This window comes from Hyaena hyaena, unplaced genomic scaffold (assembly GCF_003009895.1).
Source record: "Hyaena hyaena isolate Hyena2069 unplaced genomic scaffold, ASM300989v1 scaffold_189, whole genome shotgun sequence".
Taxonomy (NCBI): Eukaryota; Metazoa; Chordata; class Mammalia; order Carnivora; family Hyaenidae; genus Hyaena; species Hyaena hyaena.
Window position 1 is genome coordinate 2,640,678 of NW_024080821.1, and position 25,998 is coordinate 2,666,675.

A 25,998-nucleotide genomic window follows, 5' to 3' on the forward strand; every position below is an offset into this window, starting at 1 on the left:
CTCCTACTTGTCAGAATGGCGAAAATAAAAAACACAAGAAACAGCAAGTTTTAGCGAGGATACGGAGAAGAGGAACCTTATGCACTGTCGATGGGAATACAAACTGGTGCAGCCACTGTAGAAGACAGGATGGAGGTTCCTCAAAAAATTAAAAACAGAGCTACTCAATAATCCAGTTATTGCACTTCTGGGTATTTAACCAAAGAATACAAAAAACACTAATTCAGAGGGATACATGCACCCCATATCTTTACTGCAGCATTATTTAGAATAGGCAAATTATGGAAGGAGCCTAATTGTCCATTAATAGATGAATGGATAAAGATGTGGTATATATACAATGGAATTTTATTCAGTCACAAAAAAGGATGATATTTTGCCATCTGCAATGACATGGATGGATCTAGAGAACATAATGCTAAGCAAAACCAGTCAATCGGAGAAAGACAAAAGCCATATGATTCCACTCATGTGTGGAACTTAAAGAAAGAAAGAAAGAAACAAAATGAAGAAAGGGGAACAAGGGAGGAAAAAAATAGAAAGAGAGAGACAAATCAAGAAACAGACTCTTAATTATAGAGAACAAACTAATGGTTACCAGAGAGGCTGGGAGTGGAAGGACAGGTGAAATAGGTGAGTTCACCAAAATTTAAAAATTAAAAGCTTCTGGTCTTCAGAGAGAGAACGAAATAAGACAAGCCACAACCTGGGAGAAGAAATTTGCTAAACATCTATCTGAGAGAAGGGACTTTTTCCAGAATATATAACACACTCCTAAAACTCAGTAAGTATCCAATTAAGAAATGGATTTGAGCAGACACATCATTAAAGAAGATATTTGCCCATGAAGAACTCCACATCATAAGCTTTAGAGAAATGCAAATAAAAGCCACAATGAGATACACAATGAGATACCTACTAGAAAGGCTAAAAATTTTTTTTAACTGAAATATAAGGTGAAGATCTCACATACTGCTGGCTGGAATGCAAAATTGCACATCCACTTTAGAAAACAGACACGAATCGCTTCTTGGCCTTTTGGCTAAGACCAAGTGTAGAAAACAGATATGCAACTTTTATATAATTAAATATACACTTGGCCATACGATGTAGCAATCCTGCCATTAGGTATTTTACCACCCTCCCCCAAAAGAAAACATATGCTCATGCAAAGACCTGCATGTGAGTATTTTTAGCAACTTTATTCATAATGGCCAAAAAGCTAGAAACAACTCAAATGTCCATCAACTGATGAATGCATAAGCAAACTGGCATATCCACACAACTGGAATACTACTCAGCAATAAAAGGAATAAACTACTGATATGTACAATAACATGGATGAATCCATGGGATGCCTGGGTGGCTCAGTCAGATAAGCAACCGACTTCAGCTCAGGCCATGATCTCATGGTGGGTGGGTTCAAGCCCTGCATAGGGCTCTGCGCTGACAGCTCAGAGCCTGGAGCCTGCTTCAGGTTCTGTGTCTCCCTCTTTCTCTGCCTCTCCGCTGCTCATGCTCTGTCAAAAATAAATATACTTAAAAAAATTGTTTTTAAAGATCATGGATGAATCTCAGGATTATGCTGAGTGAAAGGAGCCAGTCACAGAAGACCATATACTGTATGATTGATTGATTTTAGTGTTCATTTATTTTTGAGAGAGAGGGAGATGGAATGCAAATGGGGGAGGGGCAGGGAGAGAAGGAGACACAGAATCCGAAGTAGATTCCAGGCCCTGAGCTGTCAGCACAGAGCCCGACACAGGGCTTGAACTCATGAAAAGCGAGATCGCGACCTGAGCTGAAGTTCGATGCTTAACTGACTGAGCCATGCAGGTGCCCCCTGTATGATTTCATTTATAAGACACTGTGGAAAAGGCAAAACTAAACGGACAAAAATTAGGTTGGTATTGCCCGGGCTGGTGGTGAGAAAAGGAGATTGGCTGCAAAGGCCCAGAGAGGCAGGGCCTTTTGGCGTGACAGAAATGTTCTGCCCCTCAAGTGTGGTGGTTACATAACTATGTGTTTGTCAAAACTCATCAAACTGTATACTTAAAAAAAGTAAATTTTATGAAATGAAAATTATCTCAATAGATGTGACTTAAAACAATAAAACAAACCTGAATAAACAACGAAGAGAAAATAAACAGAAGAGAAATCAGCTTACAGTTTTTCCAGTTCAAAGGTCATCATGAGAATGCTCTCGATTGTTGTAAGTGACACCTCTGTTGTTCCCAGGTCTCTGAAGGAGAAAGCCCAAACATGCGTGATTTGAGCCCAAAGACAAAAAAATTCTATACTTAAAAAGATACTTGACAACATGTGATTACTTAAATTCTGGCTTCTCTGTCAAGTCAGCTCAAGAATTTACTTGCTATGGACAATAATTTCAGAGCACTCTTAATGAGGATATTTATGTGCATCATCAAATTAGTCACCTTGGCCCTCAGTGGTACAATCTATTTTACTATCATCCTAATTTTCATTTTCAATTGCATCTACCTCTCTTGAGTAGTCTTTTTTTTTTTTAAACATACACCTTGCTCCACTTTGCATTTTGAGATAAATGGTATTTCTCCACACATCTACACGTCCCGTGTCTGTATGTGTCTTCTACACGGCTCCTTCCTCCACAGACTGTCTTGTCCATCTACATTCTTTCTTTGCCAATACTGCTTATTTCAATAACCTAGTTAAAATTTAAGTTATGAATTTTTAACCAAAATGCAAAATACTTAATCTTTTGATGACAATAAAAAAGAGGAGAAATCATCTCATGAGCCATGAGATTGTTGCAATACTTACAAATATCTTAATGCCGGCAATTTAAAAAGGTATGAATCTTCAACAGTTGACAGAGGGTTATGACTGAGAGTTCTGAAAAATGCAATGGAATTAAAATTATCTGCATTTTCAATAATGACTACCATGAATGTTTATGTTCATTTTGGGGGTATTTTAAACCTTTCAGTTTAAAACTAATCGTTTTCTTCCATTGCCTGTAAATCACCCTTAGAGTCTGGAAAGCACTCTTCCTTTGGGAATGGCCCAAGTCTCTGGACAATAAAGTGGAGAACAGAATGAGGACAAAAAAAATTTTTTTTAAAGTGGATAGCAAAGAAAAAATATGCCAAAGAGCTTTTTAGGCTGAAAACCCTGGAAGTGACTATGTTGGTGGGAAGGCCTGGCTCTGTAAGAAATACTGTGTCTAGTGTCCTCTATAATTCTAGATGCTTTTCTTTCTAGAAATTTAAAAAATTGCCCAGTTTAAACCACCCAGTTAAAGACAAAAATAGGACGAATTCCTCAGTTTGAGGGCCAAAGAAGAAGGGCTCAATCTAAGAGGAAATGGTGAAAGCTATACTCCTGCTACGTGTATTCTTAAATCACAGCCTTTGTCACATGGCATGTAATCACCTGTTTCCTTATCCGTCTCCTGGACTGTCAGCTCCTTGAGGGCAGGGACCATACTTTATCGTCATTGTTGTCCCTGTGCCTGACATAGTGCTTATAAATTTTACTAGCTATTTAGTGAATGCTTATTGAATAAATAACATTTTGTCACTTTTTGACACAAGTTTTTATTCCAAAACGCTGAGTAGAGTTTCTTCTCAATTCTTTAAAACAAACAAACAAAAAATTGAAAGAAACAGGAAGAAAGAAAAGAAAATCTGCCGTTAGGCTGACTCTACTCAAGTATCATTGTTGTACTTTTGCAAAATATTATAAAGGTAATCATCATAACCAATACTATTGGGCTATAAGGCATCTGTGATCAGCATTTCACCTTTAAATCTCATGATAACATTATGTGATAGATACTATCATTACCCCATTTTACAAGTGAGGAAACTGAGGTACAGAGAGGGTGTGTAATTTGTCCTAGTTTGTCAAGCTGGTCACAAGCAGAGCTGGAGTCTGAACTCAATTCTGACTCCAAAGCCTGTGTTTTACTTGTATGAAAAAAAAGGGCGCTTAAAATAGCTGTTACCTTAAACTTAACTTTGAGAGCATTAAATATAGAAACACTTTGTAGAACTTCACCACTCCATCTGGGAGAGCTTCTTTGAGAATTACATATTCTATTTTTATTCCTTTTTTCTAATCATCTCCCATGATTAAGTATTTAATTAACTTATGGTCACTGAGACTTTAGAGATTTCATTTTTTTATTTTTTTATTTTATTTTTTAAGAGAGAGAGAGCATGAGAGTATGAGTGAGGGAGGTGCAGAGGAAGAGGGAGAGAGAATCCCAAGCAGGCTCCCAAGTCCAGGGCAGAGCCCAACACAGGGCTTGATCCCATGACTCTGAGATCATGACCTGAGCTGAAATCAAGAGTCAGGCACTTAATTGACTGAGCCACCCACGTGCCCTGAGACTTTAAAGATTTTAAAACCATGTTATGGGTGAATCAGTGAAAATGAGAAAGGAAGGACATCTGAAAATTCATCCCTCTGTAAAAGCAACAACAACAAAAACTAGCAAAAATGATCAGAATCAACTTTTTCAGAACTTTGGAAAATTTAAGCAATGAGCTTGCAGCAATGCAGAGAGCACTTATTTTAAAAAAATTATTAATTTCTATAAGAACAGTGAGATCTGTTTTAACTTGTCCTAGACCTCCATCCTGATGGTAGCCTTGACTAATAGCCTGCATCCCAGAGGAACAAAGTGGAGCTGAAATTCCTTGAAGCCTCATTCCAAAGAACTCATTGTTTTACCTGTCTAGTGGGTTCCCTAAAAAACTTGAAAGGCTTGTGCTTGACCTCGCTGAGAACGGCACAGTGCTAACATAGCCTCTTCCCCAGGCGCATTTTCTGAAAACAATTACAGGTAAATGTTTTAACTTGGCAGCAGTGTGAGGCAATTGATGACAAGACAAAAAATAGCCTAACCAAAAAACCTAAAAGGGAAAAGCTGAAAATGAGATGTCCATAGAGACTTTGAAATGCTCCAACATATTCCTGGGAAATTAGAACACCACAAGACATATTCCTGGGAATGTAGACAAAAAACAACAACTTAGCACTAATAGATGAGTTCAGCAAGGTTGCAGGATACAAGATTCTGAACTACATTAGCAAGAAATATTCCAAAAATGAAATTAAGAAAACAATTCCATGTATAACAGTATTAAAAAGAATAAAATATTTAGGAAAACATTTAACCAAAAAAGTGCAAGACTCATACACTGAAAACCACAAAACATTGTTGGAAGAAATTAAAGAAGATTAAAATAAATGTAGAGATATGCCATGTTCATGGATCAGAAGAAAATACTGTTAAAATGTCACTGTGCCCCAAATTGAACTATGGTTTCAACACAATCCCTATTAAAATCCCAGCTGACTTCTTTCCAGAAACTGGCAAGCTAATTCTAACATTTGTGTGTCAATTCAAGGGATTGAGAATAGCCAAAATGATCTTTTTTTTTTTAAGGTTATTTATTTATTTTGAGAGAGAGAGCATGTGCACCTGTGTGTGAGATCAAGTGTGAGCAGGGGAGGGGCAGAGAGAGAGGGAGAGGGAGCATCCCAAGCAGGCTCCATGCTGTCAGTGCAGATTTCAACTCAGGGCTCCATCTCATAAATCCTGAGATCACGACCTGAGCTGAAGTCAAGAGCCAGCGACTTAACCGACTGAGCCACCCAGGTGCCCCAAAACGATCTCGATAAAGAACAACAAAATGGGAAGACTCATGTGGCCTGGTTCCAAAACCCAACTCAAAGCTAGAGTAATCACAGTGTGGTCCTGGCATAAGAACAGACATAAATTGATGGAACATAACTGCCAGTCCAGGAGAAAATCCTCACATGTGTCGTCTATTGATTTTCAACAAGGGGCCAAAACAATTCAGTGTGGGGAGGCTAGTCTTTTCCAATGGTGCTAGGACAACTGTGTACCCCCATACAGAGTAATGTAGTTGGATTCCTACACTTCACACCGTATATAAACATTAACTCAAAATGGATCAAATACCTAAAGGAAGAGCTCAAGCTATAAAACTCTTAGAAATCTTTATGACCTTGGATTTAGGCAACAGTTTCTTAGACATGACACCAAAAGCACAAACAACCAAAGGAAAAATAGATAAACTGGACTTTATAAAAATAAAAAATAAAAAACTATTGTGCCTCAAAGGACATTCTGAAGAAAGTGAAAGACAACTCACAGAATGGGAGAAAATATTTGCAAATCATATGTCTGATAAAAGTCTAGTATCCAGAACATCCAGAATATATAAAGAACTCTTACAACTCAGTAAAAAGACAAATAATCAAATGTTTAAAGAGACAAAGGATCTGTATAGACATTTCTACAAAGAAAACACATGAATGGCAAAGAAGCACACGAAAAGATGCTCAATATCTTAGGTCATTAGGGAAATACAAATTAAAGCTATAATGAGATACTACTCTCCACACACTAAGATGGCTATAATCAAACAGAGAGATAATGATAAGTGGTAGCAAGATTTTGGAGAAGCCAGAATCTTCACACATTGGTGGGAAGGTAAAACGGCGTAGTCACTATGGAAAACAGTTTGGCAGTTCCTCGAAAGGGTTAAATAGAGTTACCAAATGACCCAGCAATTCCACTCTCAGGTCTGTACCCGAAAGAATTAAAAACATATGTCCACACAAAAACTTGTACATGAATACTCATAGCAGTATTATTCATAATACCAGAAAGTGAAAACAATCCAAATGTCCAACAACTCTTGAATGGATGAACAAAATGTGATTGGAGCACCTGGGTGGCTCAGTCGGTTAAGCATCTGACTTTGGTTCAGGTCATCATCTCACAGTTCATGAGCTAGAGCCCCACATCAGGCTTTGTGGCTTCAGATCCTCTATCCCCCTCTTTCTCTACCCCTTCCCCATTTGTGTCCGTGCTCTCGCTCTTTCGAAAATATATAAACATTAAAAAAAGAGTGAGCTACAGATACATGCTACAACATGGATAAATCTTGAAGCTAACATGCTACATGAGAGAAACTAGACACACATTTCTATGAAATGTCCAGGACAGGCAAATCCATAGGGACAGAAAGTAAATTAGTTGTTGCCAGGGGCCTGGGAGGAGGGGAGAATAGGGAGTAACAGCTGATGGATATGGTATTTCTTTCGGGGGGGGGGGGTCATAAAAATGTTATAGAATTAGTGGTGATTATTGTCTATCAAAGTATACCCTTGGACTGTATACTTTATAATGTTGCATATTATATTATGCGGACTATATCTCAATTTGAAAAAAAAGAACCATGTTGTGATAAATAGAGAACTAGCTGCCAGAAGACCAAACATGTTGGTAGGTGGAGAAAAGGGGAGTGAAGGCTCAAACTCTTCCACAGACTGAGGTCAGAGGGAGTCAGTGGCGAGGCTGGGAGCCATGCATTTTTGTTCTTGCCTTGGAAACTCCCCTATTCTTCCTATTCTAGCCCATTCTTCTACATTTTTTTTCAGGACCATTAACATGTTGGATTTGTAACACTAGTTAATATTGAGTAAGACAACGTTATAAAGAGAAAGAACGTGAGTGTCTCATGTTTGGTTAAACACAGTTCCTCAACCTTGAGGCTTTGAATGTCCTTTGGCTTTGATAAAACATGTTGGTGTTAGTATCTATAAGCTTCCCAGTGGGCTCTGCGCAAGTATGCTCTTCCACCCACGCCTCTCCCCTCCCACTACCCCCAATAAGAATGACTATAAAGCATTATATAACCAATAACAATTTAGCAGTTTGTTATCCTTCCCCCCAATTATCTCAGTGCTCTACCCCCATTCCCTCCCCCTTTCCTGGTGGCTCACCCGTTGGTCTTGTACCCATCAGCTCAGCACTTCCTCCTACCCAGGCAGCCCTCCTGCTGAAGATTAATGCCCTGTGTTTCTCGGTAGTGAAAACACAATACAGGCCACTCTAAATTATCCTATTTCCTCCTTCTGTCTTTAGTGCTGCCTTTTCTTCATGCAGCTATTGTGCCTGAGCCGAGGGGAGAATGAGAACTGACTCAACGGGTCACATTTGCGAGACTCTACAGCAACTCTTTCCCCACAGACCACAATACAAATGGCCTTAGATTCACAGTGGACATTGCCCTAGAGATCATTTCCATTTTGGTTCAGTCCCCTCATTTTACAGATAAAAGGTGTGCTGACTCATAGTCTATTGGTTTTTTGGTATATATATATATATATACCTATATATATATATAACCGTTAGCCTCAAACACTGTCTCATAATCAAAGTTGAAAAAAATATTGTTTTAGATTTTTTTTAAATAAAACTATATCTTATTTGAAGAGGAAAACTCAAGTATTTTTGCAAAAACTTTTCATTGCAGAGCCAACAGGACAGACTGAAGGTAGCTCGCAAAATAAGGGAACATTTCTTACCTGTTATTTTTTTTCTCCAAATTCTTCTACACAGGTCCAGACAGATAGGCTACATTTCCTTTCTATTAACTGAGGAGACAGAGAATAATTGAGGACTAAAGCGTGTCATCACTGTCCTGAATGTACTGAAATCCTAACAGCTTTAGCTGAAAAAATGTCCAAAGCAGGCAGTGAAAATAAATTTAAAATAGGACAAATTCCAAACTACCTATGCTGGAATCCCAAGGCATGGAGGGAAACCTGGCTCCTTGGAGGAAAGCAGTTGAAGAAATAAGTAGAGTGATCTAGACCCTATGCCAGTATGCTTGAAGTACTTGGGGATGGAGTGACCTTTATTCATCTACATAGGTCTATGAGCCATGAGAACATGACTCCCCATGTGAAGCTCCTCAATACAAGACATGTGACTGCATCACATAAATCCTATCTCAGGGGTCGGGGGGGGAGGGGCAAAGTCTAAAGAATCTGAAATGGTGAGCCTATGTTTGAATGAAAGTTCTGAGAATAGCCTGGAAGAAGAGTTTCTGGCAGTGAGGATCAGCCCGAGAAGCAAGGGCCCTGGAATCAGGCAGACCTAGGTCTGAATTTTGGCTGTCACTTCCTGGTGAAGTGACTTGAGTAACAGATGTCTCTGAGTCTTACTTAGTAGCATTTACCTCATAAGGCCACCTGAGAATGAAAGGAAAGAGCACGTGCAGAGCACCTAGCATAAGGCTGCACACACACACACAGTAGGTGCCTAGCAGTGACGATGTGATATCTGCATTAGGCCGTGAGCAGAAAGCCTGAGGATGCCTATAGGTGGCGTGGCCAGAAGCTCCAGAAGCATGGGAATGTCCTAGGGAAAAAGGGAAAAGCTCCCTGGTCTAAAGGTCCTATTCCAGAAGGACTGGAAGCCGACCCCAAGGGACGGTACACAAAAGGCCAGTTGTCATTCAGCTCCTCATACAAGGGAATGCGGAGTCGTAGTCCTTGCAAAGCTTGTTAAGTGGTTCGGCCACTTATTAACAGTGTGAACCTAGGCAAGTCACCTGACATCTCTGAGTTTCAATTTCCTCATCTCCAAAATGGGGATAATACTACTTGTTATCACAAGAGTTGCTGAAAAAACGAAAATGAGATATAGTGTGAAGTGCCATATGTTGAGCATTTCCCATGTGCCAGGCATTATTCTAAGGGTTTAAGTCACGCTCTCTTACCTGTAGAATAAGTGAAAGGTCTAAGCATAGTGCCTGGAACACAGTAAATACCTAATAGAGGAAGGCACTAAAGAAATGTGGCGGAGCAGAGGAGGAATTGCCATGCTTTCTAGAGAAAGAAGACGTGTTGGTATATACGTGGGAAGAATCAGATGCAGGTGGGAAAAGAAAAGTAGTAGCTGGGTAAGACTATCTCAAAGCTTTTGAGCTATTACACATGGAACATAATAAAACAGTCACCCTAAATGACCCCAAAGGACAACCCTGAGTTATTATTTTCATCCTTAATGTTTACGCCTTTCTGAATATGAGAAGCTGCTGCCAGGATTTCCAGTACATACCAGAAAGTGATGACAATACCCTGAAGTGTGTAAACTTGAATGTGCACACGGAAAAGGAAACCGATGCTGGCTGACTGGGGGAGCATTAGGGCGTCTCTGTGACTGCAGCTCGATTTTGCCCTCAGAGTGTGGCCACACCTACCTCATTGATATTCTCAATAAACCAACAGGGATAAGGTTTAGATTTTCCTTATTCTCTCTTAGCGCTTATGTTCTTGGCAAAATACTGACAAGCCACAGACAAGCCGGCATGTGAATGTGCTCTATCTGGATAAGGTACAGCCTTTCTACATTGTAGAGTCCTTCAGTTTCTAAAATCAAGGAGCTTGTATTGTTAGAACCAATGAAGTGACTAAAGGAATTTTTAAAAAAGAAGCCATCAGTCTGGACCTGTGTAGGTGAATGAAGGAGAAGCACTTTAAAGTCAGGAAAAAAAAAAAAGGATACTTAACATTTAGGATTATCAACCACTGCTGGTTTTCCATAATATATTTCATTCCTGATTTCATCTGAAAGAGATAGGATTATTGCTACCATACAAAAAGTGGTACCTTATTAATAAGCTCTTGGCATGGCTCTGAGGTGGATTTCAGATTCAAAATAGACTTTACCACACTGCTAATGCACCCTCTTAGTGTTTATCAGAAACTTAAGAGGCTTCATTCAAAAAACTTACTGAGATATAATTACCTGAAACCCAGGGGTGGATCAAGGTCTTATGGGGCCTGAACCTCATATACTTTGGGAAATCCTGTCTAATAAAAACATGCAAAATTATGAATACAGAAATTGCTAGGTCCCCTCCCAAGACCTTGGCAGAGGCCTGTGTAAGTGAGAAGCCCTGAAGTTTAAGCTTCATTCAGTTCAAATAAATCCACCTCAACTGGGACCTAAAAGTTTTACAAACATTTAATGCTGGGGAAAATATGTTTTCAACTTATAAACACCCCAGGAATATGTCACATAGGTAATAATGTGATTTAATTCAAGCGGTGGTATCTCCTCTGCGCATGTTCTCTTTCTCTTAAAATAAATATATAAACTTTAAAAAAAAAAGAAAGAAAAGAAAAATTTGGCCCCAAACAGGGAGCCCAGCCCCCAATACATTCTTCCTGTATAGTGATAAGTTTTTGGAAGTTAACTGTGAATTAGTTTTAGTAGTACAGCTCTATTCAAATCACAGGACATGAGTATTCCTTGTCATCAACTGATTCCACCCGATTTTGTTCTGTGTTGCCTACATAACTGTGAAATTCAGATTCTTAGAAGAGACTCTTGGCGTTATAAGATGCTTAGTAAAGGTGGTGAGTTTTAAGACATTTTATTGACACCACTAAACCCTCTCATTGGAGACCCCAGTGAGCCTCTTCTCTGGCATGCTGGCAGAACAAGAAACTGGCCCTCAATATTCTTTCCCCAATCTAGGCATCAGCAAACTAATGAGAGGAGAGAGGAGGCCCCTACACTTGGGCACCTCCAGGAACTTACTACAGCTCTAGACACACTGTAAACACCTGCATCCAACCTAAGATAAACTGGATGAAATTGGATTTCTGAACCACAAGACAGGTGAGACAGTCTTTTCCAGTCTACTTTAGAGGAAGATCTTCACCGTAAGTCTAAAATTCCCTCTCAGGCCATTGAACGTGCCTAGTATGATTCGTTTTTTTACAGAGAAATCACAGAATTTTCCAGCTGCAAGGGAATAACACACTTCTTAACTGAAGAGTAGCCAGGAGAGCAAGCGTTTGGAATTAGGCCACGGCAAATGTGTTTTCTTTATGAATGTTTTTCACACTACAGCTTAATACAGTATCTTTTCCTGTACCTCAAAAGTGCCTATTGCCCCCAGATAATTTACCTCAGAGGTATGTAGGTTTTGAAAAATAATGTTTTGGGTGACTAGGGAGAGCAGTACTCTATGGCAGGTTTTCAGGAGTTCTTTCTGCTTTACTGATAGCTGGGGAAACACCCATACCTTTTGCTCCCCGGAGAACTCTGTGCTAAACTTAGTTCTTTCAAGCTCTATTTTGCATACATTGAAGCAATCAGGAACTTTGCACATGAATTCCCATGATAATGCTGTCTTGGGGGTGTTATTTGCTTGGGGCCTTTTATTGCCCAGTCAAAAGCTGGGGACTAGGGAGAGCAGAGAGTGCCTTTTATGGGATAAGACGCGTCTCCTGGCCTGTTTGTACCTTAGTTTCCTCATTTGAAAAAAAAAAAAAAAAGGATTTTGAGACATACTTTCCTTTTTTTTTTTTTTTTTTAAATGTTTTATTTATTTCTAGGAGAGAGAGAGAGAGAGAGACAGCGTGAGCAGGGGAGGGTCAGAGAGAGAGGGAGTCACAGACTGAAACAGGCTCCAGGCTCTGAGCTGGCAGTCAGCACAGAGCCCGACGTGGGGCTCGAACCCACGAACCGCGAGATCATGACCTAAGCGAAAGTCGGACGCTTAACCAACTAAGCCACCCAGGCGCCCCGAGACATACTTTCCATAGTTCATACTGGGTTTATTAACACCCACCTAACCAATAACTGTATGATGTTTTTACACGTAGGTTTTTTTTTGTTTTTTTTTTTTTACATGTATTCATTTTCTATTTCACTTACAACTTGTGTAAAAACTGCATTCCATGCCAGGCCTGAAATGTTCCAAAGCTCAGTTCTGTGAGTAAATTGCAACCAAGATTTCTATAAAAAACAAAACAAAACAAACAAACAAAAAGACACAAGCAAAAGAAGAAGAAAAAAAGATATTCTTTCAGAATATTTATCCTTTGGCAGTGATTCGAATTTATAGACGATGAAACATAATCATTAATACTCTCTCCATACACTAAAGAAATCTCACTATGGAAGATATTTGCCTTTTTAAAAAAAATATTTGCATGAAAGATTTGTACTTTCATGTTTATACATGTGGTGCATTAGATACAAATCAGTAAATGCTCAATAGATCCTAGTGTTGAGTAATCTTTATTTCTCTAGAAAAATGTTTCACAACTTCAGTGCTATCGAGGTTAATGGTTGGATGCTCTTTGTTACTGGGGAGCTGCCCTGTGCACTGCACGGTGCGGGACAGCAGTTCTGGCCTCCACCCACTAGATGCCAGTAGCATGTCTACAGTCTGACAATCAAGTGTCTAGATACTACCAAGTGGCATCTGGGTGCAAAATCACCCTGGCAGGGAACCGCTGCTCTAGAATGATTCACTCTCATCCCTATAATAATTCTCACGCTAAACTTTGCCACAGACAAAAAAGATTTGCCATATAATTTTAGCTTTCTACTAATAAAATTTTAATTATATTTCAAAATGAGTAACAAGTTTACAATTAAGTTTAATAAAAATTCCAAATAAAATGAAATTATATTGTAACTTACATAAACTGCAAAAAAGGTAGTGGTTCAAATGTACGTCTTTCAATAAATTGTATTTTATTGCAGGATAAATCTCTAGGAAAAGGAAAAGGAAAATATTGCCTCAATTAGTTATAAGATACCTAATTAGTAGGATGGTAGTATTGAATAAGTAGCTTTTGCCTAAATTCTGAGTATGAGGAATTGTTATTTGAACCTTCCAGAGCCCCTAACCCTGTCCTCAATTTTCTAAAGAGTCTCACCTTCATGATCTTAATACATAAAATATACAACTAAAGATCTTGATAGATTTTGGAAGTAATCTTTCCTGAGAGCCGAAGAATCGACTTTTTGTGGCCTCATCAGTTTCTAGATTATGAGCTCAAAGTTGTGATCGCCACATATAATTTCCAATATTAAAAAGGATATTCTCACATTAGCACACCTTCCCGGTTTAGTTCTATTTTTTTGAGGCCAAGAAAATACCAGAAGAAATAAAAGATACCTTTTCATTTAACTTGAAAGGAAGTTACTCCTCTAATCAATATGTAACTTTGAACTAACTCAGAATTATATTATCATAGTAATAGAAATTCATTTTTGGTTGACAGTCCATGAATTTAACAACTGCTTCAGCTGCAAGTGGGGCCAACAGAAAAACAACATGGTACTGGATTTTTACTTGAAAGCACCCGTTCTTGATTAGAGTTGACCCTCTTATTTCCAGTGATTCTAGCTGAGTCCCTCACTTTCCCCCTCCATGGGTGTAACTACCTTCTGACTGGCATTTTCATCTCTAGTCTCTCCCTTTCTAATGTCTACTGCACACAGTCACCAGATTAATGCTCCAGAAGTGGTTCTCAAATACCTGCATCACTTGGGAACTGAGTCAAGATGCAAATTCCCAGCTCTCCTCTGGACTGAGTGAATCAGTAACTGTGGAGGTGGAGCCTGTGTTCTGACAAGGACTTCAAGTGACCCTGCTGCAGTCTAAAGTTTGTCTTAGAGCACTGGCTGTGATAACATAGGAGCTTGGCATGTTATCCATGGCCCTCAAAATCCTAAATCTGGCTCTAATTTCCTACTCTACAGATACCAAAGAAATATCTCCTGCATTTTGCCTTTTACCCACTCTCCTTTGCAAGCTTACTCTTCCCAAGATGTCTATCTGATGATACCTAGTAGCCATTCAAGGTTCTGTTCAAACAGCATTTCTCTAGTAATTTCCCTGATCCAACTTGGTCTTTTCCCCCTCTTCTATGTTCCAAAACAATTATACCTCTTATTTTGCCCATATCCATTTCTTCTCCTCCCTCTCTCCTCCTTCTTCTCCTTCTTTTAAAATTTTAAAGTAGACTCCACGTCCAACTATGGCTTGAACTCATGACCCCGAGATCAAGAGCTGCATGCTCTACTGACTCAGACACCCAGGTGCCCCAACTTTTTTTTAATATAGTTATTTTTGCATCCCATTTCCTCAGAGCATAAACCCCTTGAAAGTATGGACTAGTCCTTAGTCCTGCTCATCTGCGCTGTCTACCATGTTTAAAACTGATGCATGAACAACAAAGAACAAACTCAAATATTTATGAAATAAATGAACAGCTGGGTAGGGAGTAGAAGGAGCAAAATGACTGTTTGAAAAGAAATGTGGTTTTATGACTTTGTGGCTCCCTCTTCTCCACTTCGGCAGCACTCCATCATCTGTTTAGTGCTTATGCGTTATGGTTTGAGCTTCTGTTTATTTTGCCTATGAAATCATGAGTTCCTACAAGGGTGGAAAGCCTGTTTTAACCATCCGCAGGCCTATGGTACTGGGTACAGGGCCTGTCACATTCTTTTTTAGCTTTTGACTGACATTTTTAAAAAAAGAATGAGAATACTTTAGCTAACATGAAATCACTGGCTTATGAAGTACTTCATAGAAGTAATGAAGGGCCTAATCCATTGGGCAATTTATCTCACTTGTTTTTCTCCAAATTGTGTTTGTAAGGTTTGGAGCCCAGATGGCAGAGGTATCCAAGACAACCAATACAAAAGTGGTTGTCCCCTAAGACACTAAAAAAAGACTATTTTTAGTGTCATATGAGGCTCTTTTTACTCACTACCATTAAGCCTTCCACATTTGCAAGAAGAATCTATTTTCTAAAGAGCATCATGAACAAGGATTAATGAAATACACAGCTCTGGGTAACCTGGGCCAAGAAGAAACACTGAACCTTTATAGCAAAGAACATTAGTATCTCTGTATGTCTAAATACACAGAGATATGATGCAAACACTTCTTCCTCGACAATGAGGTTGGGGAGATTTTTATTTTGTAATTAGTGAAGTTAGAGGCATTTCTGATATGTTTATTTAGTGCAAACATTTCTAACTATACCACTTAACCATCATTTTATTTTTAAAGATTTTATTTTTTTAAGAAATCTCTATATCTAACAAGGGGCTCAAACCTACAACCTCAAGATCAAGAGTTGCAGGCTTTAATGACAAAGAAAGCCACGTGCCCCTTAACCATCAATTTAAACATCTATTTTCATAGTGGGATAAGAATTCCTTCACTGATCACGGGAATCTACTCCTGAAGCCAAGAGCACACTGCATACACTGTATGTTACCTAACTTGACAATAAATTATATACAAAATCATAATTAAAAAATGAACTCATAAAAAATTCCCACACTGAAATCCTTAATCTGTTCTCTTGGTAACTTAATATGTACTTGATAATACAGCTTACGTAATTCACCTGCTTATTTAAGTATTTACCTTAAATTATTTAAAAATTCTGGCCTAATGGCATTCAAATTAATGTAAGTGTTCTATATTTTCTTGTCTTGTAGGTGACAATTTGAGGTTAACTTTAATTCCTCTCATTTTACTAAGCCAACTTTTTAAAATCTTCTGGAAAGGCCAGGTAGTAAATATTTTAGGCTTTGCAGGCCATATATGGTCTGTCACATATTCTTCTCTGTTCCTTTCTCTTATTTTCTCTTTTACAGCCCTTTAAGAATGTGAAAATCATTCTGAACTCATGGGCTGTATCAAGACAGACCATAGGCAGGATTTGATCCATGAGCCATAAATAATAATAAATATAAGCAGATAGCGTATGAACACTTATATAACAACGTTCGTATGGGTATCCATAATTGCTCATTACTCCTTTTCCTCTATAACTGAAGGGTTTTTTCCTATCTATATCTTGTCTATAAAATTAAAAAGTTGAAAATGCATAGAAGGTATTTAATGCTAGAGATGGGCTGGGTCCCTATAGACTTAGAGAATTATACAATTTTATAGGGAATTACAGAATTCTACCGTTAGAAGAAATGCTGCTATTATCCAATTTGAACTCTATATTTTTAAATAGATATTATAGCTAAAAACTCATAATAAATTATTAACTAATTAACTTACAAATACTGGAGGGATAGCAGGCCTTCAAATGTGTCTTTATGTAATTCGGTCAAATAATTTTCACTGAGAATTCTGCAAAATGAAAAGGTCATTTCTGGGTCAAAATGCAAAACTACTACAACTATTTACTACACAGGACTGCTATATGTGAGGGAAACCTGGGTAATGATGCCAAATACACACTAATTCTTATTTAATGTAGGGATGGTGATCTCTGCTCTGTTTGACTCAAATCTTTCTTCTCATGTACTCCTTTGTGTCCATCTCTCCCTCTCCCTCTCTCTCTCTTTCACAGACACACAGACACACAGACACAGACACACAGACACACACACAGACACACACACACACACCTCTATCCACTCTTCACACATTTCATGCCTACTCTCTGGATCACAAAGTCTGGGTTAGAACCCAGCCCTGAGTGGCACCAACATGGACAGAACAGCCACTTCCCCCTCTCTTTTCCCAAATGTTATTATGGAAGCCCCACTCAGAACTATATCAATGCTACGAGTAAAGCTATCCAATTTTTCCCCCAACTAAAAAAGATTTGTGAGAACTAAAAATGTGCATAAAATACACATAACATAAATGTTCAGCTCAGTAAGTATAAAGTAAATACCCATGTAACACTATTTATTCATTCTACTGTTGGTGGATACTAGATTTTTCTGATTTTTAGTTATTATAATCAATGCTGCTTTGAACATTTTTCTATTTGTATCCGGGAACACATTTGCCTAAGTTTCTCTAGGATTTAATAGGGGCACAAAATTGTTTTCCTAAGAGGAAAGCAGGCAGATTGAAACATGCCAACTCTCTAACCCTCCGAACCCCACCAAAGTGCTTAAGAACGTTAGAAAAGATACAATTCAAAAATGCACAACCTTAGCTCAAAGCCAAGGGAGTAGCTCTACAAATAGTCCCCTGCCAGAAATGGCCTGGGGCGACCTGCAGGGTGATTAGCTGGGAAATAGCAGTAGGAGCAGTGACAGCACATCAGCCCATATCCTTTCTCTTTGGATCTGGCAGCAAAGGGGGTTTTCTTCCAGGTAGGAGACATTGCTGTTAGAAAGGGGCAGGGTCCAGGGTCCCTGGAGGAAGGGTATATATACACTCTGACTAGTCACTAGAAGTCACCTCCCACCGCATTTCCTTAATTCTCAGGGGGACCCGTCACCAATAACAAGCCCCGTGGCTCATTTCCCCTTTTCCTTAGGACCAGAACACAAAAGAAGTAGAACCTCAACTACAAAGATAAATTGCACTCAGGAGTGACCAAATGGCATGAGAAAGCCAACTCTATTAAGGACAGAAAATAAAAACAAAGCCAACAGCTTGTAGCCAATGAATCACAGTTAACAGAGAAAACACAAGAGGATTTGAGAATAGCAATATTAACAAGGTGCCTGGGTGGCTTAGTAGGTTAAGCATCTGACTTTGGCTCAGGTCACAGTCCATGGGTTTGAGCCCCGCATCAGGCTCTGTGCTGACAGCTCAGAGCCCAGAGCCTGCTTCAGATTCTGTGTCTCCCCTTCTCTCTACCTCTCCCCCACTTGCTCGTGTATGTGTGTGTGTGTGTGTGTGTGTGTGTGTGTGTGTGTGTGTGTGCATGCACGCGCATGCGCGCTCTCTCTCTCAAAAATAAATATTATAAAAAATTTAGAATCATTAATATCCTACCGACAGATGTAAATAGTATATCCAATAAAAAAGAACCAACACAAGATTATATGAATGAAAAGTAGTATCATTAATAAAAAACTCAGTCTGTGAGCAGCAGAAATGGTAGTTGAATAAATTAGAAAATTTGAGATTTCTTATTAATACTTGAAATTATATCTATTATATTTACATTATTATTTATTATATATACACGATTATATTTATATAAATAATATACTTATATAAACAAATATATTTATTATATGTTACATTATTATTTACATATATATTTATCATGTATTTGTAAACCCCTTGACAAGTGGGTTATTTGGTCAATTTTATTCTTGAGCCTACTACATCCCTGGCATGTAAAACAGTTCCTGGAACATAGGGGATGCTTCATAAACATTTGCTGAATGAATTCAGAAAGTGACAGGTATCAATCTGCAAATATGCTTTTATTTAAAACAAATCATCCATTTATTAGCATTTATGAGGATAAGTACAGATTTCTAGGAAAACAAATGTCTTTCTCCACCTCCACCCCAATTTGTGACTCAATCTTTTGAGACAAGAATCTTTTGAGAATTTCATAAAAGCTCTGGATCCTTTCCCTAGAAAACTGCACTTTCTAGAATACATGTGCAAAGGTGTGCATGCAATATCCATTTGCGGATCATCCCTTTAGGGCGCAGGTCACTGAGTAGAATGGGTTGAATTGGGGGGAGGGCGGCAAACTTGGATGGAAAATAAAATCACATCTCTATTTTCACAAACCTCTAACTAGAATTAGCATTTCCTTCCATTATGAATGTAGGCAACAAACCGCAGTAGATCAGTATAGTTACTGTGGTCCCCAGCAGAAATCAGTGATATTTTCATATCACATATTTGGTGTGGATATCTCAAAATATCATTTATTCTCATCACTGCCTTGAAGTTACAATAGTTATCAAGCTTACCACCATATTTTGTTATTTAATGTGTTAACAGAAGCAGAGTTATTGCTATATCATTAATCTTTTTAAAAAATATTTTAAAAACTGTGTTTCCACAAAATTTCTTTTTCCTATATATTTTAACTTATTACACATTTAAAAACATTATCCCAAGAACACAGGCTTCTGCAGATCATCAACAGATATACAGAAAAAAAGGTTAAAAGTCTTGCCTCAGGGGACCATTGAGCCATAGTTAAAAACCTCTGTCTTACAAGTTTGCCCCCCACGTCCCCCCGCCCCCATTCAACCCATTCTAGTCATGGACAAGGTTACAAGGCATAACCCTCAAGCTGAATTAGAAATCATCAAATCTTACCAAATTCATGTTCTAGGATATGAACTCCCAAACACATGCTTTTTAAAACTTAATTTTTTAAATTTCAGTTAATTTTTTTAAAAGGATGTAATATATANGGCAAACTTGGATGGAAAATAAAATCACATCTCTATTTTCACAAACCTCTAACTAGAATTAGCATTTCCTTCCATTATGAATGTAGGCAACAAACCGCAGTAGATCAGTATAGTTACTGTGGTCCCCAGCAGAAATCAGTGATATTTTCATATCACATATTTGGTGTGGATATCTCAAAATATCATTTATTCTCATCACTGCCTTGAAGTTACAATAGTTATCAAGCTTACCACCATATTTTGTTATTTAATGTGTTAACAGAAGCAGAGTTATTGCTATATCATTAATCTTTTTAAAAAATATTTTAAAAACTGTGTTTCCACAAAATTTCTTTTTCCTATATATTTTAACTTATTACACATTTAAAAACATTATCCCAAGAACACAGGCTTCTGCAGATCATCAACAGATATACAGAAAAAAAGGTTAAAAGTCTTGCCTCAGGGGACCATTGAGCCATAGTTAAAAACCTCTGTCTTACAAGTTTGCCCCCCACGTCCCCCCGCCCCCATTCAACCCATTCTAGTCATGGACAAGGTTACAAGGCATAACCCTCAAGCTGAATTAGAAATCATCAAATCTTACCAAATTCATGTTCTAGGATATGAACTCCCAAACACATGCTTTTTAAAACTTAATTTTTTAAATTTCAGTTAATTTTTTTAAAAGGATGTAATATATATTCGCATGGCTCAGAATTCCAAAGGTATCTATAGTACACAATTCAAAGTTTTTTCCTACCCCTGTCCCTCAGCCTACCTACTCCCACTCCACTCTCTAAACAAAGAGAATGTTATTTATTTCTTGGGCCAAATTACTTTCATTTTTCTTACAAGTTTGGGAAATAAGATCTCCAAGTCAGATACTATCATGAAAATATAAACTACATATAGTATTTAAGACATTCATAAAATAAAAAAAACAACCACCTTGTTCGGTCATTTGTCCCTTACCAGTAAGGTATCAGACCAAAGGGTGGGGGATCCACTTTAGGGGGATCGTAACCCCTACAGTTAGATGACTATGACTATTATGTCTTTTATTATTAATTCAGAAGTCATTTATGATGTGTCTACTCAAATTGAACTAATGATATGACAGTCTGTCATGAAAAATGCCAGTTTAATTTCTTTAATATTGTTTCCAAAATTGCTTGTGTCTACACTGACTTTTCTACAAATCAATTTTTAACAACAAAAAAAAAGGATAATAAAAAATTGGCAAAGAACAGAAAATTCAGACAAGAAACACAAATGACCAGTAAGCATACAGAGGTATTTAAATTTACAAGTAATCAGAAAAATTCCAATTCAGAAGGGACCCATTTTATTCACCCATCAGAAGAGCCAAGAAACAGAGGATGCCCAGGGGTGGCAGGGTGGGAGGAAATAAGTGCAATCACAGTTTACGGATCGGTGGGTAAGTTAGTACAGCTTTTTTTGAGGGCAATTAAAATTGTATATCTACATAGTCTTCATGCCAACGATTCCATTTCTAGAGATCTATTCTACAGAAATACCTATGCATGTACACAAAGATGCATGTATGAGGTGGTTCATGCAGCAATGCATGTGACAAGAAAATTAGACACAGTCTAAACATCCATCAAGAGAGGAATTATTAAATTGTAATAGACTCATACTATGGAATATTATGCAGCAGCTTGCATGAATGGAGTAACCCTCTATGTACTGGAAGGAAAGAAATCTAAGATATACTATGAAGCAAAAGAATCAAGTTGTAGGATGTTAACATTTATGTAAGAAAAAGAGAAGAAAATCACACAACAAACCTATTTTACTGTAAATATGTATGTAGATAAATGTATGGGAAAAGGTCTGGAAGGATATATACTAAATCCAGAGTAGCGGCTATCTCAGTGGTGGAGGGTTAGACCACGAGGCAGGTGTTCACTATATTTGTTATTTCCTTAAAATTTTTTTAATGTTTATTTATTTTTGAGAGAGAGAGAGAGAGAGAGAGAGAGAGAATGAGAGAATGAGCAGGGAGGGGCAGAGGGAGAGGGAGACAGAATCTGAAGCAGGTCCCAGGCTCTGAGCTGTCAACGCAGGGCTTGAACCCATGAACTGTGAGATCATGACCTGAGCCAAAGTGGACACTTAACCAACTTAGTCACCCAGGTCCCCCTGTTATTTCACTTTTATATTGAGACTATAATCATGTATTCCCTGTATAATGGAAAATAAGTTTAAATTGACTCTAATTTTATTTTTTTATTTTTTTTTTTTTTAAATTTTTTTTTTTTTTTAATGTTTTATTTATTTCTAGGAGAGAGAGAGAGAGACAGCGTGAGCAGGGGAGGGTCAGAGAGAGAGGGAGTCACAGACTGAAATAGGCTCCAGGCTCTGAGCTGGCAGTCAGCACAGAGCCCGACGCGGGGCTCGAACCCACGAACCGTGAGATCATGACCTAAGCGAAAGTCGGACGCTTAACCGACTAAGCCACCCAGGCGCCCCAAATTGACTCTAATTTTAAAGAGAGCCTGTCAACATAGAATTGCAATTGGTAGAGGCCGATTTGGGATATGGAAAGGGGAAACACTTTTCCTCAGAGCTACTGACTTCAAAGTTCTGGACCAAGAAGGATCTTAGAATGCAGTGAGTTTGTGTGTGTGTGTGTGTGTGTGTGTGTGTGTGTGTGTGTGTGTGTGTGTGTTCATATTTGAAGAGAATATACTCACAGTTTCTCAGCCCAACGGTATGCCTTCCATATATTCTCATCAATGTAAGAAATAGAGTTTCCTTGGAAATTTCTGTAAAAAAACACAGTTCAGATCCTTGAATAGGTAGGAAAAGAATGAACAGAATAAGTAAAAGGATCACTGCCAACTTTGTGGGGAATATTCCAATGCAGAAAATGCCAGCTTCCTAATTTCCACGGCCCTCAGCATCCCAGTGTAATTAATAAAGAGAAAGCATGGGGGCCATTGCTGCACAAACAAGGCAGCTCCTTAGAACCTGAACTTCCTATTTGTTCAATTCCTTGGATAGATAATGCCGGTTAATTACTTTGGAGAGAAGTATGTTTTTCCCAACATCACTTATGTGTCTAAATTGATTCTTTCCACAAATCAATGAGAAAATAAGAACTCAACAGAAAAAATGGTGAAAACATTTACCATTATCAGCAAACCAATGTAAAGAAGCCTATGCCAGGCAACACCAAAGCTTTGGCTCAGTGCCTTCTGCTGAAACCTCTCCAGGTGTTAGAAGGATAAGGGAAGTTGGAAATTAGAAGAACTAATATGGAAAGATTTCTTAGACATATTGCATAGGGAAAAGCAACAAATAAACTGGAAAAGGAATAAAAAGTATTCCCTCATTAGGAAAAAACATAAAGGAAAGAGATGGGAGGAAGGACACACACCAAAAAGGTAACAGGAGTTATGAGTTGGTAGGGAGGGTGCAGTGGGATTTTCACAGGATTTTATCCTCTATACCTGTGACATTAAAAAAATATATATCCATGATAATTCATGTAGCCATGAATTACACATGTTTAAAAGAAGCTATTAAATGCCTGAGGTTCAGTTTCAACCACTAACTCTGTGTATGACTTTGAATCTTTACCTTTAGTTTTGTCCTCTTCCCTCAGCAGCAGCTTACCTATTCAGTTTACATACACATTTTTTCAGGGGAGTCAGAAATAAGTCAAAACAGATCCCCATCTGCCCATCTGCCTACTGGACATTTCCAGTCAACCTGAAGCCTTCTCGTTGCCCTATGCTCCCTGGTTAAGAGACATCTAAATTTCCATCCTCTTTATCTGGACAGAAGCTTCAGAGTAATAGCTGAGTTTTCTCTTTTTCGTACACACCCCACCTGCGACTCCATCACTTAGTCCATCTTGCCACTTCTTCCTTCATGGTGCTCTCAAGGCTCTTCTTTCTGCTCTTTTCAGCCACTCTGATTCAGCTCCTTGTTACTTTACTCCAAGATTTTGTTAGAATATTCTATCTGGTCTCACTGGATCAAGCTCTCCTCTTTAGATCGCTCTTACACAGGGAGTTGAAAATAATCCTCGTTATAATGGTCTGTATCTCATGCTTGAAAACTTTCAATGGGCTCTCTCTATAACTCAGAGTGTGACTTTTAAACCTCTCTAGCTGATAGTCAAGATTTTTCATAATTGTATCTTTAACTGCTTCCTAACCTAATTCTTTTTTTTTTTTTTTTTTTTTTTTAAATGTTTTATTTATTTCTAGGAGAGAGACAGCATGAGTAGGGGAGGGTCAGAGAGAGAGGGAGTCACAGACTCCGAAACAGGCTCCAGGCTCTGAGCTGGCAGTCAGCACAGAGCCCGACGCGGGGCTCGAACCCACGAACCGTGAGATCATGACCTAAGCAAAAGTCGGAAGCTTAACCAACTAAGCCACCCAGGCGCCCCCCTAACCTAATTCTTAATTCCTGATCATTCCTGCAGCCATGCCTTTGCCTAGACTTATACTCCCTATTTTTTTTTTTCTCTATTTAACAAATCAGAGCCATTTTTTAAGCCTCAGCTAAAGTGTTACCTTATCCACACAGCTCTCCCTGACCTCCACACTCCACTGATTACAGAGTCTGGTGAATTCCAACACCCATGGCACCTCTTTTAGAGCAGAATTACATGTCACCTCCCTTTTTATGACTATTTCCGTTCTTCCCACCTACCCTTTTATGTTCTGAAGATAATGTCATCACCCTAGTGTGGCTCCCACAGTACTTACTCTTGGGTTCGGCACAAAACGGGTACTGTTTGTAGAAAGCCAAGGGACAAAGATGAGTTCTGAACATAACTGAGGAATCAAAATAATAATAACTAACACTCATATTTTTGTTAGGCCCTGATACAAGTGTTTTATATTACCTCATCTAAATCTCACAATAATCCCATGAGACGATAACTATCATAATCTCCATTTCACAGATAAGGAAACTGAGTCACAAAGCTAATAAATGAGAGACCTCAGTCCAAACTCAGGCAGTCTAGTTCCAGAGTTTCTACTTTTAACCACTTTGTTGTATCACCACCAAGGAGATGGAGAGAGGGACATGCTGATATTATAGAGGATGGAGCAAAAATGGGAGAGTAAAGGTTCAGGAATGAAATAATGGGGTTAAAAAGCTGGATGAAGAAGAATAAGGACAATTACAAGTAAAAGATTGGAGAACGGGGAATAGTAGTAAAAAGGAAAATGAAGATAAGGGATAGTTGACAAAGAAACAGTAAAAACAGAAAGGCAGTCAACATGGCTGGGGAGATGAAGAAGGCCCAAGAAGACCTCAAGGAAGAGGCTGCCATGTCAAGCAGGAGGCAGAAAACAAATGAGTAAAGGCAATTCTTACAAGATGGAGAAGGTGCCGTTATAGGCGTCCGGCTCTGGCACAGGCACGCTGCGGAGCCTCTGCTGTAGGCTGAGACCAATACACGACAGCGTCTCATCTTTGCAGGTACAGCGCTCACATATTTTGAGGTCTGTGGTGGCATTCTGTTCTGGTTGCTCAGTTAAAGCTGTGTAGGCCTTTTTTGAGGTATATTTTACAAAATGCACCACTGAATGCTGAGTTGTTGGAGGAAACTCTGTCTCAAATGACTCTGATTGCCGACTTACAGTATTTTCCAAGTCCATAGGTGGAACTGTGACTTCAGTCAGGTTTGGATGTTGACTCTGAACCTGTTCTGGATGTCCAAGTGTCACTTCAAGGTCCTTTGGAGGAGGAGTTGTAGTCTTCATGGTTGTAGAATGTTCAGCCTCTGTAGGTTCTGGAGTTATGGTAAGCCCCAAGCCCATAGGACGAAATGAGATGGTGGGTGATGCTGGATGCTGACCTTGATCCTTACTTGGAGTTGGAACGGTCACTTCCTGCTGGAATGGATACTGAACTACAACCTCCTTATGTGGCTCTGGAGGCTGAGTTGGGGTCTCTTGCATGGTTGGAGAAGGTTCAGTCTCTGTCGTGGATTCTGGAGTTATGGTAAGTCGTAACTCCTCATGATGAACTGTGACGGTGGGCAACGTTGGTTGCTGAGCTTGATCCTGACCTGGAGTTGGAACTGTCACTTCCTGCTGGATTGGATACTGAATTACAGCCTCCTTAGGTGACTCTGGAGGCTGAGTTGGGGTCTCTTGCATGGTTGGAGAAGGTTCAGTCTCTGTAGTGGATTCTGGAGTTATGGTAAGCACCAA

At 38.8% G+C, this 25,998-nt stretch overlaps 1 protein-coding gene across 1 annotated transcript in view; it reads right to left on the reverse strand.

Annotated features, from left to right (window-relative positions):
- Window positions 1–25,998, reverse strand: part of LOC120237729 (leucine-rich repeat-containing protein 37A2-like) — a 56,335-nt gene that overhangs the window by 26,093 nt on the left and 4,244 nt on the right. The window contains 7 exon segments of the mRNA XM_039241128.1: window positions 2,168–2,242; window positions 2,806–2,877; window positions 12,551–12,631; window positions 13,325–13,396; window positions 16,725–16,796; window positions 22,510–22,581; window positions 25,157–25,987. Coding sequence (XP_039097059.1) covers window positions 2,168–2,242; window positions 2,806–2,877; window positions 12,551–12,631; window positions 13,325–13,396; window positions 16,725–16,796; window positions 22,510–22,581; window positions 25,157–25,987 — 1,275 coding nt within the window.